This window comes from Scyliorhinus torazame, chromosome 10, assembly GCF_047496885.1.
Source record: "Scyliorhinus torazame isolate Kashiwa2021f chromosome 10, sScyTor2.1, whole genome shotgun sequence".
NCBI classification, from domain to species: Eukaryota; Metazoa; Chordata; class Chondrichthyes; order Carcharhiniformes; family Scyliorhinidae; genus Scyliorhinus; species Scyliorhinus torazame.
The window spans coordinates 65,365,091-65,381,872 of record NC_092716.1 but is presented as its reverse complement, the minus strand read 5'-3'; the positions used below and the strand labels follow the sequence as shown (position 1 = coordinate 65,381,872).

Sequence of the window (16,782 nt, the reverse complement as noted above, 5' to 3'; positions counted from 1 at the left end):
TCCTCCTGTAGGATGTGGGTGGTGAGGGATACCACCGGTGTCCCCACTGACTATACCTGTGGGAAGTGCACCCAACTTCAGCTCCTCAAAGACCGTGTTCGGGAACTGGAGCTGAAGCTGGATGAACTTCGGATCATCCGGGAGGCAGAGGGGGTGATTGAGAAGAGTTACAAGGAGGTAACCACACCCAAGGTACAGGACAAGAATAGCTGTGTTACAGTCAGGGGGAAAAAAACAAACAGGCAGAAAGTGCAGGGATCCCTCGTGGCCGTTCCCCTTCAAAACAAGTATACCGTTTTGGATGCTGTTGGGGGGGATGACCTACCGGGGGAAGGTCCTAGCGGCCAGGTCTCTGGCACTGAGTCTGGCTCTGGGGCTCAGAAGGGAAGGGGGGAGAATAGAAAAGCAATAGTTGTAGGAGATTCAATGGTTAGGGGAATAGATAGGAGATTCTGTGGTCGCGAGCGAGACTCCCAGAAGGTATGTTGCCTCCCGGGTGCCAGGGCCAGGGATGTCTCGGATCGTGTCTTCAGGATGCTTAAGGGGGAGGGTGAGCAGCCAGAAGTCGTGGTGCACATTGGTACCAACGACATAGGTAGGAAAAGGGGTGTGGAGGTAATAAACAAGTTTAGGGAGTTAGGCTGGAAGTTAAAAGCCAGGACAGACAGAGTTGTCATCTCTGGTTTGTTGCCGGTGCCACGTGATAGCGAGGCTACGAATAGGGAGAGAGTGCAGTTGAACACGTGGCTGCAGGAATGGTGTAGGAGGGAGGGCTTCAGGTATTTGGATAATTGGAGCGCATTCTGGGGAAGGTGGGACCTGTACAAGCAGGACGGGTTGCATCTGAACCAGAGGGGCACCAATATCCTGGGAGGGAGGTTTTCTAGTACTCTTCGGGAGGGTTTAAACTAATTTGGCAGGGGAATGGGAACCGGATTTGTAGTCCAGCAACTAAGGTAGCCGATATTCAGGACGCCAAAGCATGTAATGAGGCAGTGGGGAAGGGAACACTGACAAAGGAGAGTACTTGCAGGCACGGAGATGGGTTGAAGTGTGTATACTTCAACGCAAGAAGCATCAGGAATAAGGTGGGTGAACTTAAGGCATGGATCGGTACTTGGGACTACGATGTGGTGGCCATCACGGAAACTTGGATAGAAGAGGGGCAGAAATGGTTGTTGGAGGTCCCTGGTTATAGATGTTTCAATAAGATTAGGGAGGGTGGTAAAAGAGGTGGGGGGTGGCATTATTAATTAGAGATAGTATAACAGCTGCAGGAAGGCAGTTCGAGGAGTATCACCCTATTGAGGAAGTATGGGTTGAAATCAGAAATTGGAAAGGAGCAGTCACCTTGTTAGGAGTTTTCTATAGGCCCCCCAATAGTAGCAGAGATGTGGAGGAACAGATTGGGAAACAGATTTTGGAAAGGTGCAGAAGTCATAGGGTAGTAGTCATGGGCGACTTTAACTTCCCAAATATTGAGTGGAAACTCTTTAGATCAAATAGTTTGGATGGGGTGGTGTTTGTGCAGTGTGTCCAGGAAGCTTTTCTAACACAGTATGTAGATTGTCCGACCAGAGGAGGGGCAATATTGGATTTAGTACTGGGTAATGAGCCAGGGCAAGTGATAGATTTGTTAGTGGGGGAGCATTTTGGAGATAGTGACCACAATTCTGTGACTTTCACTTTAGTAATGGAGAGGGATAGGTACGTGCAACAGGGCAAGGTTTACAATTGGGGGAAAGATAAATACGATGTTGTCAGACAAGAATTGAAGTGCATAAGTTGGGAACATAGGCTGGCAGGGAAGGACACAAGTGAAATGTGGAACTTGTTCAAGGAACAGGTGCTACGTGTCCTTGATATGTATGTCCCTGTCAGGCAGGGAAGAGATGGTCGAGTGAGGGAACCATGGTTGACAAGAGAGGTTGAATGTCTTGTTAAGAGGAAAAAGGTGACTTATGTAAGGCTGAGGAAACAAGGTTCAGACAGGGCATTGGAGGGATACAAGATAGCCAGGAGGGAACTGAAGAAAGGGATTAGGAGAGCTAAGAGAGGGCATGAACAATCTTTGGCGGGTAGGATCAAGGAAAACCCCAAGGCCTTTTACACATATGTGAGAAATATGAGAATGACTAGAGCGAGGGTAGGTCCGATCAAGGACAGTAGCGGGAGACTGTGTATTGAGTCTGAAGAGATAGGAGAGGTCTTGAACGAGTACTTTTCTTCTGTATTTACAAATGAGAGGGGCGATATTGTTGGAGAGGACAGTGTGAAACAGATTGGTAAGCTCGAGGAAATACTTGTTAGGAAGGAAGATGTGTTGGGCATTTTGAAAAACTTGAGGATAGACAAGTCCCCCGGGCCTGACGGGATATATCCAAGGATTCTATGGGAAGCAAGAGATGAAATTGCAGAGCCGTTGGCAATGATCTTTTCGTCCTCACTGTCAACAGGGGTGGTACCAGGGGATTGGAGAGTGGCGAATGTCATGCCCCTGTTCAAAAAAGGGACTAGGGATAACCCTGGGAATTACAGGCCAGTTAGTCTTACTTCGGTGGTAGGCAAAGTAATGGAAAGGGTACTGAAGGATAGGATTTCTGAGCATCTGGAAAGACACTGCTTGATTAGGGATAGTCAGCACGGATTTGTGAGGGGTAGGTCTTGCCTTACAAATCTTATTGAATTCTTTGAGGAGGTGACCAAGCATGTGGATGAAGGTAAAGCAGTGGATGTAGTGTACATGGATTTTAGTAAGGCATTTGATAAAGTTCCCCATGGTAGGCTTATGCAGAAAGTAAGGAGGCATGGGATAGTAGGAAATTTGGCCAGTTGGATAACGAACTGGCTAACCGATAGGAGTCAGAGAGTGGTGGTGGATGGCAAATATTCAGCCTGGATCCCAGTTACCAGTGGCATACCACAGGGATCAGTTCTGGGTCCTCTGCTGTTTGTGATTTTCATTAATGACTTGGATGAGGGAGTTGAAGGGTGGGTCAGTAAATTTGCAGACGATACGAAGATTGGTGGAGTTGTGGATAGTAAGGAGGGCTGTTGTCGGCTGCAAAGAGACATAGATAGGATGCAGAGCTGGGCTGAGAAGTGGCAGATGGAGTTTAACCCTGAAAAGTGTGAGGTTGTCCATTTTGGAAGGACAAATATGAATGCGGAATACAGGGTTAACGGTAGAGTTCTTGGCAATGTGGAGGAGCAGAGAGATCTTGGGGTCTATGTTCATACATCTTTGAAAGTTGCCACTCAAGTGGATAGAGCTGTGAAGAAGGCCTATGGTGTGCTCGCGTTCATTAACAGAGGGATTGAATTTAAGAGCCGTGAGGTGATGATGCAGCTGTACAAAACTTTGGTAAGGCCTCATTTGGAGTACTGTGTACAGTTCTGGTCGCCTCATTTTAGGAAGGACGTGGAAGCTTTGGAAAAGGTGCAAAGAAGATTTACCAGGATGTTGCCTGGAATGGAGAGTAGGTCTTACGAGGAAAGGTTGAGGGTGCTAGGCCTTTTCTCATTAGAACAGAGAAGGATGAGGGGCGACTTGATAGAGGTTTATAAGATGATCAGGGGAATAGATAGAGTAGACAGTCAGAGACTTTTTCCCCGGGTGGAACAAACCATTACAAAGGGACATAAATTTAAGGTGAAAGGTGGAAGATATAGGAGGGATATCAGAGGTAGGTTCTTTACCCAGAGAGTAGTGGGGGCATGGAATGCACTGCCTGTGGAAGTAGTTGAGTCGGAAACATTAGGGACCTTCAAGCAGCTATTGGATAGGTACATGGATTACAGTAAAATGATAGTGTAGATTTATTTGTTCTCAAGGGCAGCACGGTAGCATTGTGGATAGCACAATTGCTTCACAGTTCCAGGGTCCCAGGTTCGATTCCGGCTTGGGTCACTGTCAGTGCGGAGTCTGCACGTCCTCCCCGTGTCTGCGTGGGTTTCCTCCGGGTACTCCGGTTTCCTCCCACAGTCCAAAGATGTGCGGGATAGGTGAATTGGCCAATGATAAATTGCCCTTAATGTCCAAATTGCCCTTGGTGTTGGGTGGAAGTGTTGAGTTTGGGTAGGGTGCTCTTTCCAAGAGCTGGTGCAGACTCAAAGGGCCGAATGGCCTCCTTCTGCACTGTAAATTCAATGATAATCTATGATTAATCTGGGACAAAGGTTCGGCACAACATCATGGGCCGAAGGGCCTGTTCTGTGCTGTATTTTTCTATGTTCTATGTTCTATGTTCAAACACACTATGGTATTGTGTGAGACTGTCATCTATCTCAGCCTGGAGATTCGCATTGGGCGAGGTCGTCGCCGGTGTCGAGGACATGGCATGGACTCGCTGGACCAGATTCAGGAGTTTGCATGCCCGAGCACAGAGCAGGGATGCCTTGTCAGGCCGGACGATCTCGAATCTTAACGTCGCCTTGATTGCCTTTTGAGATACACCTAGCTGACATGATCCACTGGCAGCTATGACATTACCTTTATAGTCAAGGAGCTGGCAGGCTGGTGGAAGAATGCTAGGTTGGTCTCGGATGCTGTCGAGGTCCGACTGTGATATGAGGTTTGCAGACGCACCAGTATCCAATTTAAATCGGATGAGAGACTGATTGACCGTGATGACAGCACACCACTCGTCGTCAAGATCCACACTCAGGATTGAAAGGCGGTTTGCAGGCACGGTGTAGACCAGCTAGCGTGTGGTGATGATGCCCACCGGATATGGAGACTCGAGGCAGTCAGCATCGGGGTCTGTTGGGATGTCGGGATCAGAATCCTTATGCATTGTTGTACGCAGCGGACACGTCTGCGCTGCAGCTGGGATCGCTGGCTGTTGTCCGGTGGAGCGGACATGCAGAAGGCCGCGTAGTGGCCAGGCTTTCCACACTGTAGACATCGCCTTCCTTTGGCTGGACATTGCCGCTTTAAATGGGCGGAGCCACAATTTGGACACGTCATGACGCTGACGTCAGCGCGTTCATTGCACCATCGTGCAGGCGCAGTACGGTCGGCCGACGTTCGCATTAGGGTCTTCGGCCTCATCGTCCACCCGGTCGTGGCGCGCATGCGTAGGGACCCGGGAAAACCGCGCGAAACGGCCACTCTCCTCGATGCTCAGCCTTGCGTTTTCGCTATGGCCTGCACCCTTTCTGCCTCGTGGGAGGCCAGTTTGGCAGTTTCTGCCGCCCTGTTGCGGTAGTAACGATTTCTGGCATGCTCATGGACAACGCACGTTTCGATGGTGACTGAGAGGGTCAACTGTTTGATTTTGGGGAGCTGCTCCCACAGGGAGTTGGACTGGACCCCGAAAACGATCTGATCCCGGATCATGGAATCAGTCGTCGAATCATAATTACATGACTGCGCTAGGATGCGGAGATGGGTCAAGAAGGACTGAAAAGGTTCATCCTTACCCTGAAGCCTCTGTTGGAAGATGTACTGTTCAAAGCTCTCATTCACCTCAATGTCGCAGTGGCTGTCGAATTTCAGCAGAACTGTCTTGAACTTTGTCTTGTCTTCGCCATCGGCAAACGTGAGCGAGTTGTAGATGTGGATGGCTTGATCCCTCACAGTCGACAGGAACAGCGCGATCTTTCTGGCATCCGATGCTGCCTCGAGGTCGGAGGCCTCAATGTACAGGAGGAACGTCTGTTTGAAGACTTTCCAGTTGGCGCCGAGGTTGCCGGAGATCCGGAGTTGCAGAGGAGGCTGGATTCTTTCCATGCCGCTGGATGGCTGCTTGCTGGTCGTTGCAGATTCACTCGAGGTAGGTTGGTTAGAATTAATAGCTCCGTGGTACCATGATGTGTTAAGTGAGTTGGTTCAACGTTGACTGCAACTGGATTGAGTGAAACTAGAAACAGGCTTCTGACAAAGGAGATGGTCCAACACAGTTTTATTGAACTTGCTGATTGCTGTACATAATCTGCTGTGAGTTGACATTCTATTAATCTAACTGATAACCTTCTACTGGCTTGACCAGACTAGCTCTCTACCACATGGAGATAGTGCTCACTGGCTTGTGCAGTCTAACTATCTCAGTAGCTGTGTCCTGTGAGAGAGAGAGAGAATCTGAATGTCCTGTGGGCTTTATAGTGGTGGTGTCCTGTCTGGTGATTGGTTGTTCTGTGTCATGTGTGTTCATTGGTTATCCTGTGTGTCAATCACAGCCTGTCTGCCTCTCATTATATACATGAGTGGATATTATGACAGACTCCTTTCTTGAAAAGCTGAAATTCTGATAGCAGGTCCGCTGCTTTCCAATTCACAGTAGGAAACTGTGCCGTCATTTCTTGCCATGACTAACTGCCTTTAACTTTACTCGCAGTTGAAAGAAATCTCCTGCTGTCAGGTAAACAGTAATTCTGCAGCAACAACTGACAGCAGATCCACCTGTGATCACAGTATTTAAGGCTTTCACAGGCCTTTAAGAGGGGGACTGACTGCTCCTGATGTTGCAAGTTTGTCACAAATCCAAGCAGGTGCAAGATGCTAGTGTGAAAGTAGTCTTAAAGTAAATAAAAAGTCAGTAATGGAACTTATTTCATTCGCAGACAAAAGAAGCACCAACTGTTCAATTTTCTGATTGCAGCATAGCCAACATTCTGGCCATGATTTTACAGCCCTGCCGCAGTCAATCTGCCCCAGTGGATGGGGCGAGCCATTTAAATTTCCATTCAGTTCTGCGGATAGGAATATCCCACTGGGCGGGAGAGGCCGTAAAATCCTGGCCTATGGTTTGCTAGATTTTGCCGTTGATTTGGTAACCCACTATATAAGACTGCTTTCCCTTTGAGGGGAAGAACCGTTGGTTTAGCTCAGTTGGCTGGACAGCTAGTTCATGATGCAGAGCGAGGTCAGCAGCGTGGGTTCAATCCCGGTACCAGCTGAGGTTATTCATGAACGCCTCTGCCTTCTCAATCTTGCCCCTTGCCTGAGGTGTGGTGATCCTCAGGTTAAATCACCAGCAGTCAGCTCTCTCCCCTCAAAGGGGAAAGCTGCCTCCGATCATCTGGAACTGTGGCGACTTTCCTTTATCTTTATACGGCACCGATCCTCTCAACGCAGTTGTGGATCTGTTTAAAAACTGGGGAATCGCTCTGCTCTTTGTCCTGCACGTTCACATCTTCCCTAGTTGTTGCCAACAACACAAGAAATCTGACTGAGAATTTCCGTAGATATGGCACTGGCTTATCCGCTGTCGGGATTCTCCGTAGCGCCGGCAGCGCACCCAAACCGGGAGATTTCCCGACGGCATGGGGCTGCCCACAATGGGGAAACCCAATTGGCCGTCTGGCGAGATAGAGAATGCCGCCCATGGAGCCTAACTGAATGTTAACTGCCCAACTTCACAGGTCAAGGGCACACAAGCTTACCCAGCTGCCTATGCTGCTGCTGTTGTGTGAACCAGTGGAACCAACATTCAGGATCTTCAAGTTCCCGTGGAGTTGGCAATAGGAAACATTGTTATGTCCGACCACGCTGCACATTACATGGATGTGAGGTTGGAGACAGGCCGTGCCCTGCGCCCCACATGAGGCTAGAGACGGATCTCCTGGCCGACAAGGCCTTCTGCCAAAATTACACCGCAGGCCAGAGACGATTAAGTTAATAACAACCAAAACGGGGAGGTCTCACCCTCCACCTTTTGGGAGGCACTGAAGGCCGTGATTAGAGGAGAAATCATAGCCTACAAGGCAAGCAGAGATAGGGAATAGAAGTTGGCCTGGCGGCAGCTAGTGGACTCCATTCTGGAAATGACAGAAAATGCTCCGAGGCCCTGAACCGTAGAGCTGCTGGCGGAAAGGAAAAAGCTGCAAATGGACTTTAACCTGCTATCCACCAGGAAAGCAGTGTACCAACTCCGCCAGACAAGGGGGACCTTCTACGAACACGGAGACAAGGCTGGCCATCTATTGGCTCACCAGCTGAGAAAGCAGACAGCCGCGAGGGAAATAGCCCAGGTAAAGAATAGCAGAGGCAGACTGGTAACAGAACCAAAGGAGGTCAATTAAGGCATTTGAGACCTTTTACTGGGAACTGTACACGTCCGAGCCCCCCGACGGGGACGAGAGGATGAAACAGTTCCTCGACGGACTGGAACTACCATATGTGGGGAAGACAGACGGGGGGAGCTGGAAGCACCAATAGACCTGGGAGAAATCATGGAGAGCATCAGCTCCATGCAGGCGGGGAAAGCACCGGGACCCGACGTGTTCCTGGAGGACTTTTATAAAAAATTTGCGGCAGCCCTGGCCCCACCCACACCTAGGGATATGTTTGCGGACTCGCTGGCAAGGGGCACCCTGCCACCTATGCTGGCGCAGGCCACAATCTCACTTATACCCAAAAAGGATAGAAACCCAACGAAATGCGGATCATAAAGACCCAGTTCGCTGCTGAATGTTGATGCGAAAATACTCACAAAGGTCATGGAAGGCTGCGGACCGGAAGTGGCTGCAGAGGACCAAACGAGCTTTGTCAAGGGTAGGCAACTCACTACAAACATCAGGTGGCTGCTGAATGTAAGAATGTCCTCTGATACCCCCCCCCCCCCCCTCCCCCCCCCCCTCCGGCCACCCTGGGGAGAGAGCTCCAGAGGTGACCTTCTCCCAGGATGCAGAAAAGGCCTTCGACAGAGTCAAATTGAACTACCTCCTCGAAGTACTGGAACGGGCGAGGAGCGGGAATCACTGCCTGGGTGAGGCTCCCAAAGCGAGCATCCGAACAAACACCACCAGCTCTGAATACTTCCAGCTACAGAGAGGAACAAGGCAAGGCTGCCCGTTGTCCCCGCTCTTGTTCGCGCTAGCGATTGAACGCCTGGCGATAGCCCTGTGGGACGCAAAAAGCTGGAAGGGCATCCAGAGAGGAGACAGAGAGCATAGAATTCATTCTGGTGACCTGCTGTTTTATGTCTCAAAGCCACAGGAGGGACTGAAGACAATCATGCAGATCCTGAAAGAGTTTTGACCCTTTTCGAGCTACAAACTTAATATGGGAATAAGTGAGGCATTCCAGTGAACCCAATTTGGGGAGGGAGAGAGCTGAGGGGCTCCCTTTTAAAACGGCCCAGGACAGATTCCGTTACTTGGGGATCCAAATAGCCAGAGATTGGACACAGATCCACAAGTGGAACCTGACCAGCCTTCTGGAGGAAGTAAAAAAGGACATACAGAGGTGGGGCTCGCTCCCACTCTCCCTGGCAGGGAGTGTGCAGACAAACGTACTGCCACGGTTCCGCTTCCTGTTCAGATCCATACCGATCTTCATCCCCAAGGCCTTTTTCCAAAATGTAGACAGTCTAATCATGGCGCTTGTGTGGGGGGTAAGAACCCGAGAATTCCCAAACCGACTCTGCAAAGAAGGAAAATCAAAGGTGGCTTGGCCTTACCGAATCTACAATGCTACCACTGGGCAGCAACGGCAGAAAGAGTGAGGGGATGGGTACACGAATCCGACTCAGAGTGGGTACAGATGGAGGAGACCTCCTGTAAAGGAACGACCCTCTGGGCCCTGGCCACAGCAGCACTCCCATCCCCCTCGTCAAAATACACAACAAGCCCAGTGGTAGCGGCCACACCGAGAACGTGGACCCAACTGAGACATCACTTCGGGCTAAGATGGCCCCCATCTACGGCAATCACAAATTCCCCCCAGCCATGCTGGACACCACCTTCAAAAGATGGAGAAGAGACGGGGGCACACTGACGGTCAGAGACTTCTACGTGGGGCACAGACTGGCAACATTGGACGAACGGACGGAGAAGTGGAGACTACCGAAAGGACAGGAAATGAGGCACCTGCAAATAAAATACTTCCTCCGCAAAGAGACAGTAGGGTACCCTAGGGCCCCAGAAACCACACTATTAGAGGACCTGATAGGCACAAGCAGCAAAGAAGGGGGACCATGTGGGAAAATGTACGGACAGTTACTGGACAGAGCTCGAACACCGTTGGATGAGACCAGACGGAAATGGGAGGACGAACTGGGGACAGAGGTGGGGTGGGGACTCTGGAGCGAAGTACTGAGCAGGGCCAACTCCACCTCCTCCTGCGCAAGGCTAAGCCTAATGCAGCTCAAAGTGGTGCACAGAGCGCACCTGATCAGAACCCGAATGAGCAAGTTCTTCCCGGAGGTGAAGGACAAATGTGAGCGGTGCCAGAGGGGCCCGGCCAACCACACCCACATGTTTTGGGCTTGCCCCAAGCTTGCTGGGTTCTGGACAGCCTTCTCCGAGGCAATGTCCAAGGTTGTGGGGGATAGGGTGAAGCCATGCCCAATAGTGGCAATCTTCGGGGTATCGTAGCAGCCAGAGTTACACATGGGGAAGGGGGCCAACGCCCTCGCTTTTGCTTCCCTAATCGCACGCTGGAGAATCCTGCTCGGCTGGCGATTGGCAGCACCACCCACAGCTGCAGACTGGCTCGCTGACCTTCTGGAATTTCTCCACCTGGAGAAGTTCAAGTGTGCCAGCCGAGGGTCGGAGGAAGGCTTCCTAGGTACATGGGGGCAGTTCGTCGGCCTGTTCCAAACTCTGTCTGAGGCCAGTAACGAAGAATAAGATCCGAAAACAAGGGGGGGAGGGCAGGGAGGGGTGGGGGTGGGGCGGTCAGAAGGGACCACAAGCCAAGCCAGAGGGTGGCAAAATGTACATAAAGTAAATTAAGGGAAGAAAAAGATAAACTTTTCTGTAGAATACAATAAATTAACGTGGCAAAAAATGTACATAACTGTTGATAAATGTGGAAAATGCCAATAAAAAGATTTTTAAAAAACACATCTTTATTTCAACACTCAATTCCTCTCACTATGAAGGCCAACATACCATTTGCCTTCTTTACTGCCTGCTATCCCTGTGCGCTTACTTTCAGCGACTGATGCACGAGTATCCACCTCTCTCAATTTACACCCATTCAAACAATAATCTGCCTCCCTGTTTTTGCTACCGAGGTGGATAACCTCAGATTTATCCACATTATACTGCATCTGCCATGCATATGCCCACTCACTCAGCCTGTCCAAATCCCACTGAAGCATCTCTGCATCCTCCTCACAGCTCACCCTCCCACCCAACTTTGTATCATCTGCAAATTTGGAAATAATGGGCAGGGTTCTCCGACCCCCTGCCGGGTCGGAGAATCGGCGGGGAGGCGGCGTGAATCCCGCTCCGCTGCTCCGACGCAGGCTGCCCAATTCTCCAGCACCGGTTTTACGGCGGGGATCGCGCCGCGCCGGTCGGGGGCCGTTGGCAGCTGCACCCCCGGCAATACTCCGGGCCCTGATGGGCCGAGTGGCCGCCCGTTTTCGGCCAGTCCCGCTGGCGTGAAATGGACATGGTCCATCCCGGCGGGACCTGGCATGTCGGCTGTCTAGTGGGGCCCTCAGGGGGGGCGCGGGGGGAACTGGCCCCTGGGGGCCTGGCCTGTGATCGGGGCCCACCGATATATGGGTGGGCCTGTGCCATTGGGGCATTCCTTCCCTCCGCGCCGCGCTCTGTAAGGCTCCGCCATGGCCGGCGCAGAGAAGAAACCCCCTGCGCATGTGAAGAAAATATGCCGGCGGTTCTGCGCATGCGGCAGAAAACCAGAGTCGGGACCATTCCAGAGTCCAAAGAATTTTGGGAAAATTACCACCAATGGATCTACTCTTTCTTGGGCCACTTCCTTTAAGTACTCTGTGATGAGGATTATCATCCCTTAATCTTGCTACAGGAGGAACTATGCACAGTTTCTGTGAAAACCAGAGTATCTCCAACGTCAGAAAGCTGAACCTTCTCTGAAGATCAAGCAACAGAGTCACCAGGTAGGTGCTGCTTTCTTCTAGCCACAGGAGATGGAGGAATCGGTGAGAATGTGCAGGTAGCAAATTATTGGGTGTACTGTAGAACTTAGAACATTCAGTGCAGAAGGAGACCATTCGGCCCATCGAGTCTGCACCGAACCACTTAAGCCCTGACTTCCACCCTATCCCCCTAATCCAATAACCCCTCCTAACTTTTTTGGACAATAAGGCAATTTAGCTTGGTCAATCCACATAACCTGCACGTCTTTGGAATGTGGGAGGAAACTGGAGCACCTGGAGGAAACCCACGCAGACACGGGGAGAACGTGCAGACTCCGCACAGATAGTGACCCAGCAGGGAATCGAACCTGGGACCCTGGCGCTGTAAAGCCACAGTGCTAACCACTATGCTACCATGCTGCCCTATAAGCAGTAGCAAGTCAGGAACTTCTACACCCTTATTTGTCTCCGAAGGGGGCTATGCTCACTCGTTTTTAACCTCCCTGAAGATTCATCCAGCAGTGTGGACCAGACATGAGGAGGAAGAACAACTATCTTTAGACCATCCCCATGCCAGTTCTCCAGATGTTCATTTCTTCAATCAGTTTCTCAACTCCATACACAGCAAATATTTACTGCCTTGCAAACCTGGTTATTCCCCCTCTCTGATCCCCATTTCCACCCATTCAATTCTAACTCAATATGTGTTAACCATCCATCACCAGAACCACAATCTGCAATCTCAAGGCCCGGCATATCTCCCACTCTACCATTACCACCAAGCCAGGGGATCAACCCTGGTTCAATGAAGAGTGCATCAGAACATGCCAGGAGCAAAACCAGGCATACCGAAAAGTAAGGTGTCGACCTGGTGAAGCTACAACACAGGACTACTTGTGTGCCAAACAGCATAAGCAGCAAGTAATAGACAGAGGTAAGCGATTCCACAACCAACGCATCAGATTTAAGCTCTGCAGCCCTGCCACATCTAGCCGTGAATGGTGGTGGACAATTAAACAACTCACCAGAGAGGAGGCTCCACAAATATCCCCATCCTCAATGATGGGGGAGCCCAGCATATATGTGAAAAAGACAAGGCTGAAGCATTCACAACAATCTTCAGCCAGCAGTGTCGAGTGGATGATCCATCTCGGTCTCCTCCAGAGGTCCCCAGCATCACAATGTCAGTGTTCAACCAATGCGATTCACTCCATGTGATATCAGGAAACGGCTGAAGGCACTGGATACTGCAAAGGCTTTGGGTCCTGATAATATTCTGACAATAGTACTGAAGACCTGTGCTCCAGAACTTGCCGCACCCCTAGCCAAGCTGTTCCAGTACAGCTACAACACCTGCATCTACGCGGCAATGTGGAAAATTGCCCAGGTGTATCCTGTACTGAAGAAACAGGACAAATCCAACCCAGCCAATTACCGTCCCATCAGTCTACTCTCCATCATCAGAAAAGTGATGGAAGGAGTCATCATCAGTGCTATCAAGCGGCACTTACTCAGCAAGCCTGCTCACTAATGCTCAGTTTGGGTTCCGCCAGGGTCACTCAGCTCCTGACCTCATTATAGCCTTGGTTCAAACATGGATAAAAGAGCTGATTGCCAGAGGTGAGGTGAGAGTGACTGCCCCTGACATCAAGATAGCATTTGATCGAGTATGGGATCAAGGAGTCCTAGCTAAAGTGGAGTCAATGGGAATCAGGGAGAAAACTCACCACTGGTTGGAGTCATACCTGGCACAAAGGAAGATGGTTGTGGTGGTTGGAGGTCAATCATCTCAACTCCAGGACATCACTCCATGGCATGTTCTGATGCACTCTTCATTGAACCAGGGTTGATCCCCTGGCTTGGTGGTAATGGTAGAGTGGGAGATATGCCGGGCCATGAGGTTGCAGATTGTGGTTCTGGTGATGGATGGTTAACACATATTGAGTTAGAATTGAATGGGTGGAAATGGGGATCAGCGAGGGGGAATAACAAGGGTTGCAAGGCAGTAAATATTTGCTGGGTATGGAGTTGGGGCAGTGTCCTAGGCCCAACCATCTTCAGCTGCTTCATCAATGACCTCCCTTCCATCATAAGGTCAGAAGTGGGGATGTTTGTGGATGACTGCACAATGTTCAGCACCATTCGCGACTCCTCGGATAATGAAGCAGTCCATGTCCAAATGCAGCAAGACCTGGACAATATCCAGGCTTGAGCTGACAAGTGGCAAGTTACACTTGTGCCACACAAGTGCCAAACAATAACCATCTCCTAGAGGAGAGGATCTAACCACCGTCCCTTAACATTCAATGGTATTACCATCGCTGAATCGCCCACAATCAACATCCTGGGGGGGTTACCATTGATCAGAAACTGAACTGGGCCAGCCATATTAATACTGTGACTACCAGGGCAGGTCAAAGGCCAGGAATCCTATGGCGAATAACTCACCTCCTGACCCCCCAAAGCCTGTCAACCATCTACAAGGCACAAGCCAGGAGTGTGATGGAATACTCTCCACTTGCCTGGATGAGTGCAGCTTCAACACCTAAGAAGCTCAACACTATCCAGGACGAAGCAGCCCGCTTGATTGCTCCTCCTTCCACAAACATTCAAATCTTCCACCACCGATGAACAGTGGCAGTGGCAGCCCTGTGTACTATCTACAAGATGCAAGTATGGGTTAGCAACATGGCGGGGTTTCCCAGACTCGAGGAAATCAAATTCGCCTTGAGGGGATCGCTGCAGGGGTTTGCCTGGAGAAGGCAGCCATTCATCGACTTCTTCGAGAAAAACTAGGCAGTCAGCAGGTGGGGGCGGGGGAGGGGGGACGGGGCGGGGGGGGGGGGGGGGGACGCGAGTAAGGGCAGGAGAACCAGTGGAAGGAGTGCTGGGGAAGGTGGTACTGTGTGTGTAAGCCATGTTGGCTGGGGTTTGTCACTGGGGTGTGTGTTTGTTATATTGTTTTTTTCTTGTTGAAACCTGATGTTTAAAACTGTTAAAAGTATAAATGCCTAGTGGGCAGCAGCACGGTGGTGCAGTGGTTAGCACTGCTGCCTCACTGCGCTGAGATCCCAGGTTCGATTCCAGCTCTGGGTCACTGTCCGTGTGGAGTTTGCACATTCTCCCCGTGTTTGCGTGGGTTTCACTCCCACAACCCAAAGATGTGCAGGGTAGGTGGATTGGCGATGCTAAATTGCCCCTTAATTGGGAAAAAAAATTGGGTACTCTAAAATTATTTTTTAAAAGTATAAATGCCTCAATAAAATATTTTCAACCTAGAAACCTGGTGACTGTATTTATTGGCCAGCTAAGGGCCAAAGACTTTGGGTATTCTTACAAGAATTATTGGTTAATTTACTTGTGTTGTGACTCTGGGTCACATGGAATTGACCACGCACTTGCCCAGAGCGGCACCGCAAATTAAATGTTAATAGTCTCTGCAAAAATCATAAGAAGTGATGAAGAGATAGATTTATAAAATGAGATTGTGTTTATCGTGCAAAACTAAATAATGTCTGCACAGTAAAATAATATGTAATTATCTCCCAGCTGGAAGCAGTGGCCAGTCAACTATATGCAGGGAATTTTTAAATGTAGTCTTTCTCAACTAAAAATACCTACCTAAAACAAAGCTGACACCATTTGGATATCTAGACATCTGCCTGCATGATTACCAATATTACTGTAATTATTTGCAAGGTATTTTTATTATAGCAGGTTAAAACCTTTTGACTGTATTGGGAGGTAAGAAAAAAAGGTGTGAAAATTTAGATTGATTCCCAGAAGGGTCAAAAACCACAAATAAAGTGACAGAAAAGGAACCAGAGGTGATATGAAACATTTGTTGGGCACAAACAGTTAGAACCTGGAATGCACGGCCTGGGAGTGTGGCTTTCAAAAGGAAATTGAATAAGTGTCCAAAGGGAGAAGATTTTGCAGGGCCAAGGAGAGAGGCAGTGGGCTAGCAGAGCCATGAAGGACTGAATGGTCGGCCCCCTTTTGCACTGTAACTATTCTATGATTCGGGAAGGGAAGAGGAATGTTTATTTGTTGCCATACTTACTGTGATGTAATAAAGGACAGATACAACAGAGGCAGTTGGCTGTTCATCATTTTTCAACTGGTTTTATCTATCCTCGGTGATGCTATTTTAAAAGAAAATCAAAATACTGCAAATGCTGGAAATGTGAAATAAAGACAGGAGGTGCTGGAAATACTCAGTTGATCCGACAGCGTCTGTGGGCAGAGACACCGAGTTAACATTTTGAGTCCAATATGTATTTTTTGGACTGACACTGGACCCTGGATATCTCTGTTCACTGATGCTGCTCCTGAGTATTCCCAGCACTTACCATTATAAAATATATTCTCCCAACAGAGCCCCCTGGGTGATAAATACATTGTTATTTGCCCCAGAGTGGTGTCCTTGCAGTTATTATTAATAACAGCAGGGGGTGCAGGGTTAGGTCTATGGCTGTTTCTGTAAACTGTGTGAATGCATCTCCTCCCAGTGTCACACATACCCGGCACTTTTCCCTCTCGTTGCTGACTTTCAGAACTCGCGCGTTCCTGCCGTCGATCCAGTCTGGACAAGGGCCTCCCATTTCCAGGGCACATTGGCCACTCGCCTTCTCGCCTGAAACGCTATTGCTTTCCTCCACCGTGACGTTCCCCTGTGCTCTTGTAGCTCCTTGTCAGTGCTACCTCAATGTGGGAAGGTGCACAATTGCAACCCCTAATTCACTGTTCTAGAACATGACCAACCCCCCATTCACTGTTCTAGAACATGACAACCCCCCCCCGCACCCTCCTCCATTCACTGTCTAGAAAATGACACCCCCCCTCCCTCCCCCTCACCACCGCCGTGAGTTAGACCCTGAGGCAGTGACTGCTTTAGATTTACCAACAAAATAGAAAAGGTTCAGTCAGGTACCACGGGGAAAATGACAAGAGTGGAAATGCAAACCCAGAAACCGGTAAGAGACGC

The 16,782-nt window shown here is 49.7% G+C and overlaps 1 protein-coding gene across 1 annotated transcript in view; it reads right to left on the bottom strand.

Annotated features, from left to right (window-relative positions):
- Window positions 1-16,454, bottom strand: part of LOC140384821 (uncharacterized) — a 63,634-nt gene extending 47,180 nt beyond the window's left edge. Inside the window, exon 1 of the mRNA XM_072466792.1 lies at window positions 16,319-16,454. Coding sequence (XP_072322893.1) covers window positions 16,319-16,399 — 81 coding nt within the window. The 5' untranslated portion in view covers window positions 16,400-16,454. The remainder of the gene's footprint in view (window positions 1-16,318) is intronic.
- Window positions 16,455-16,782: the final 328 nt, after the last annotated feature.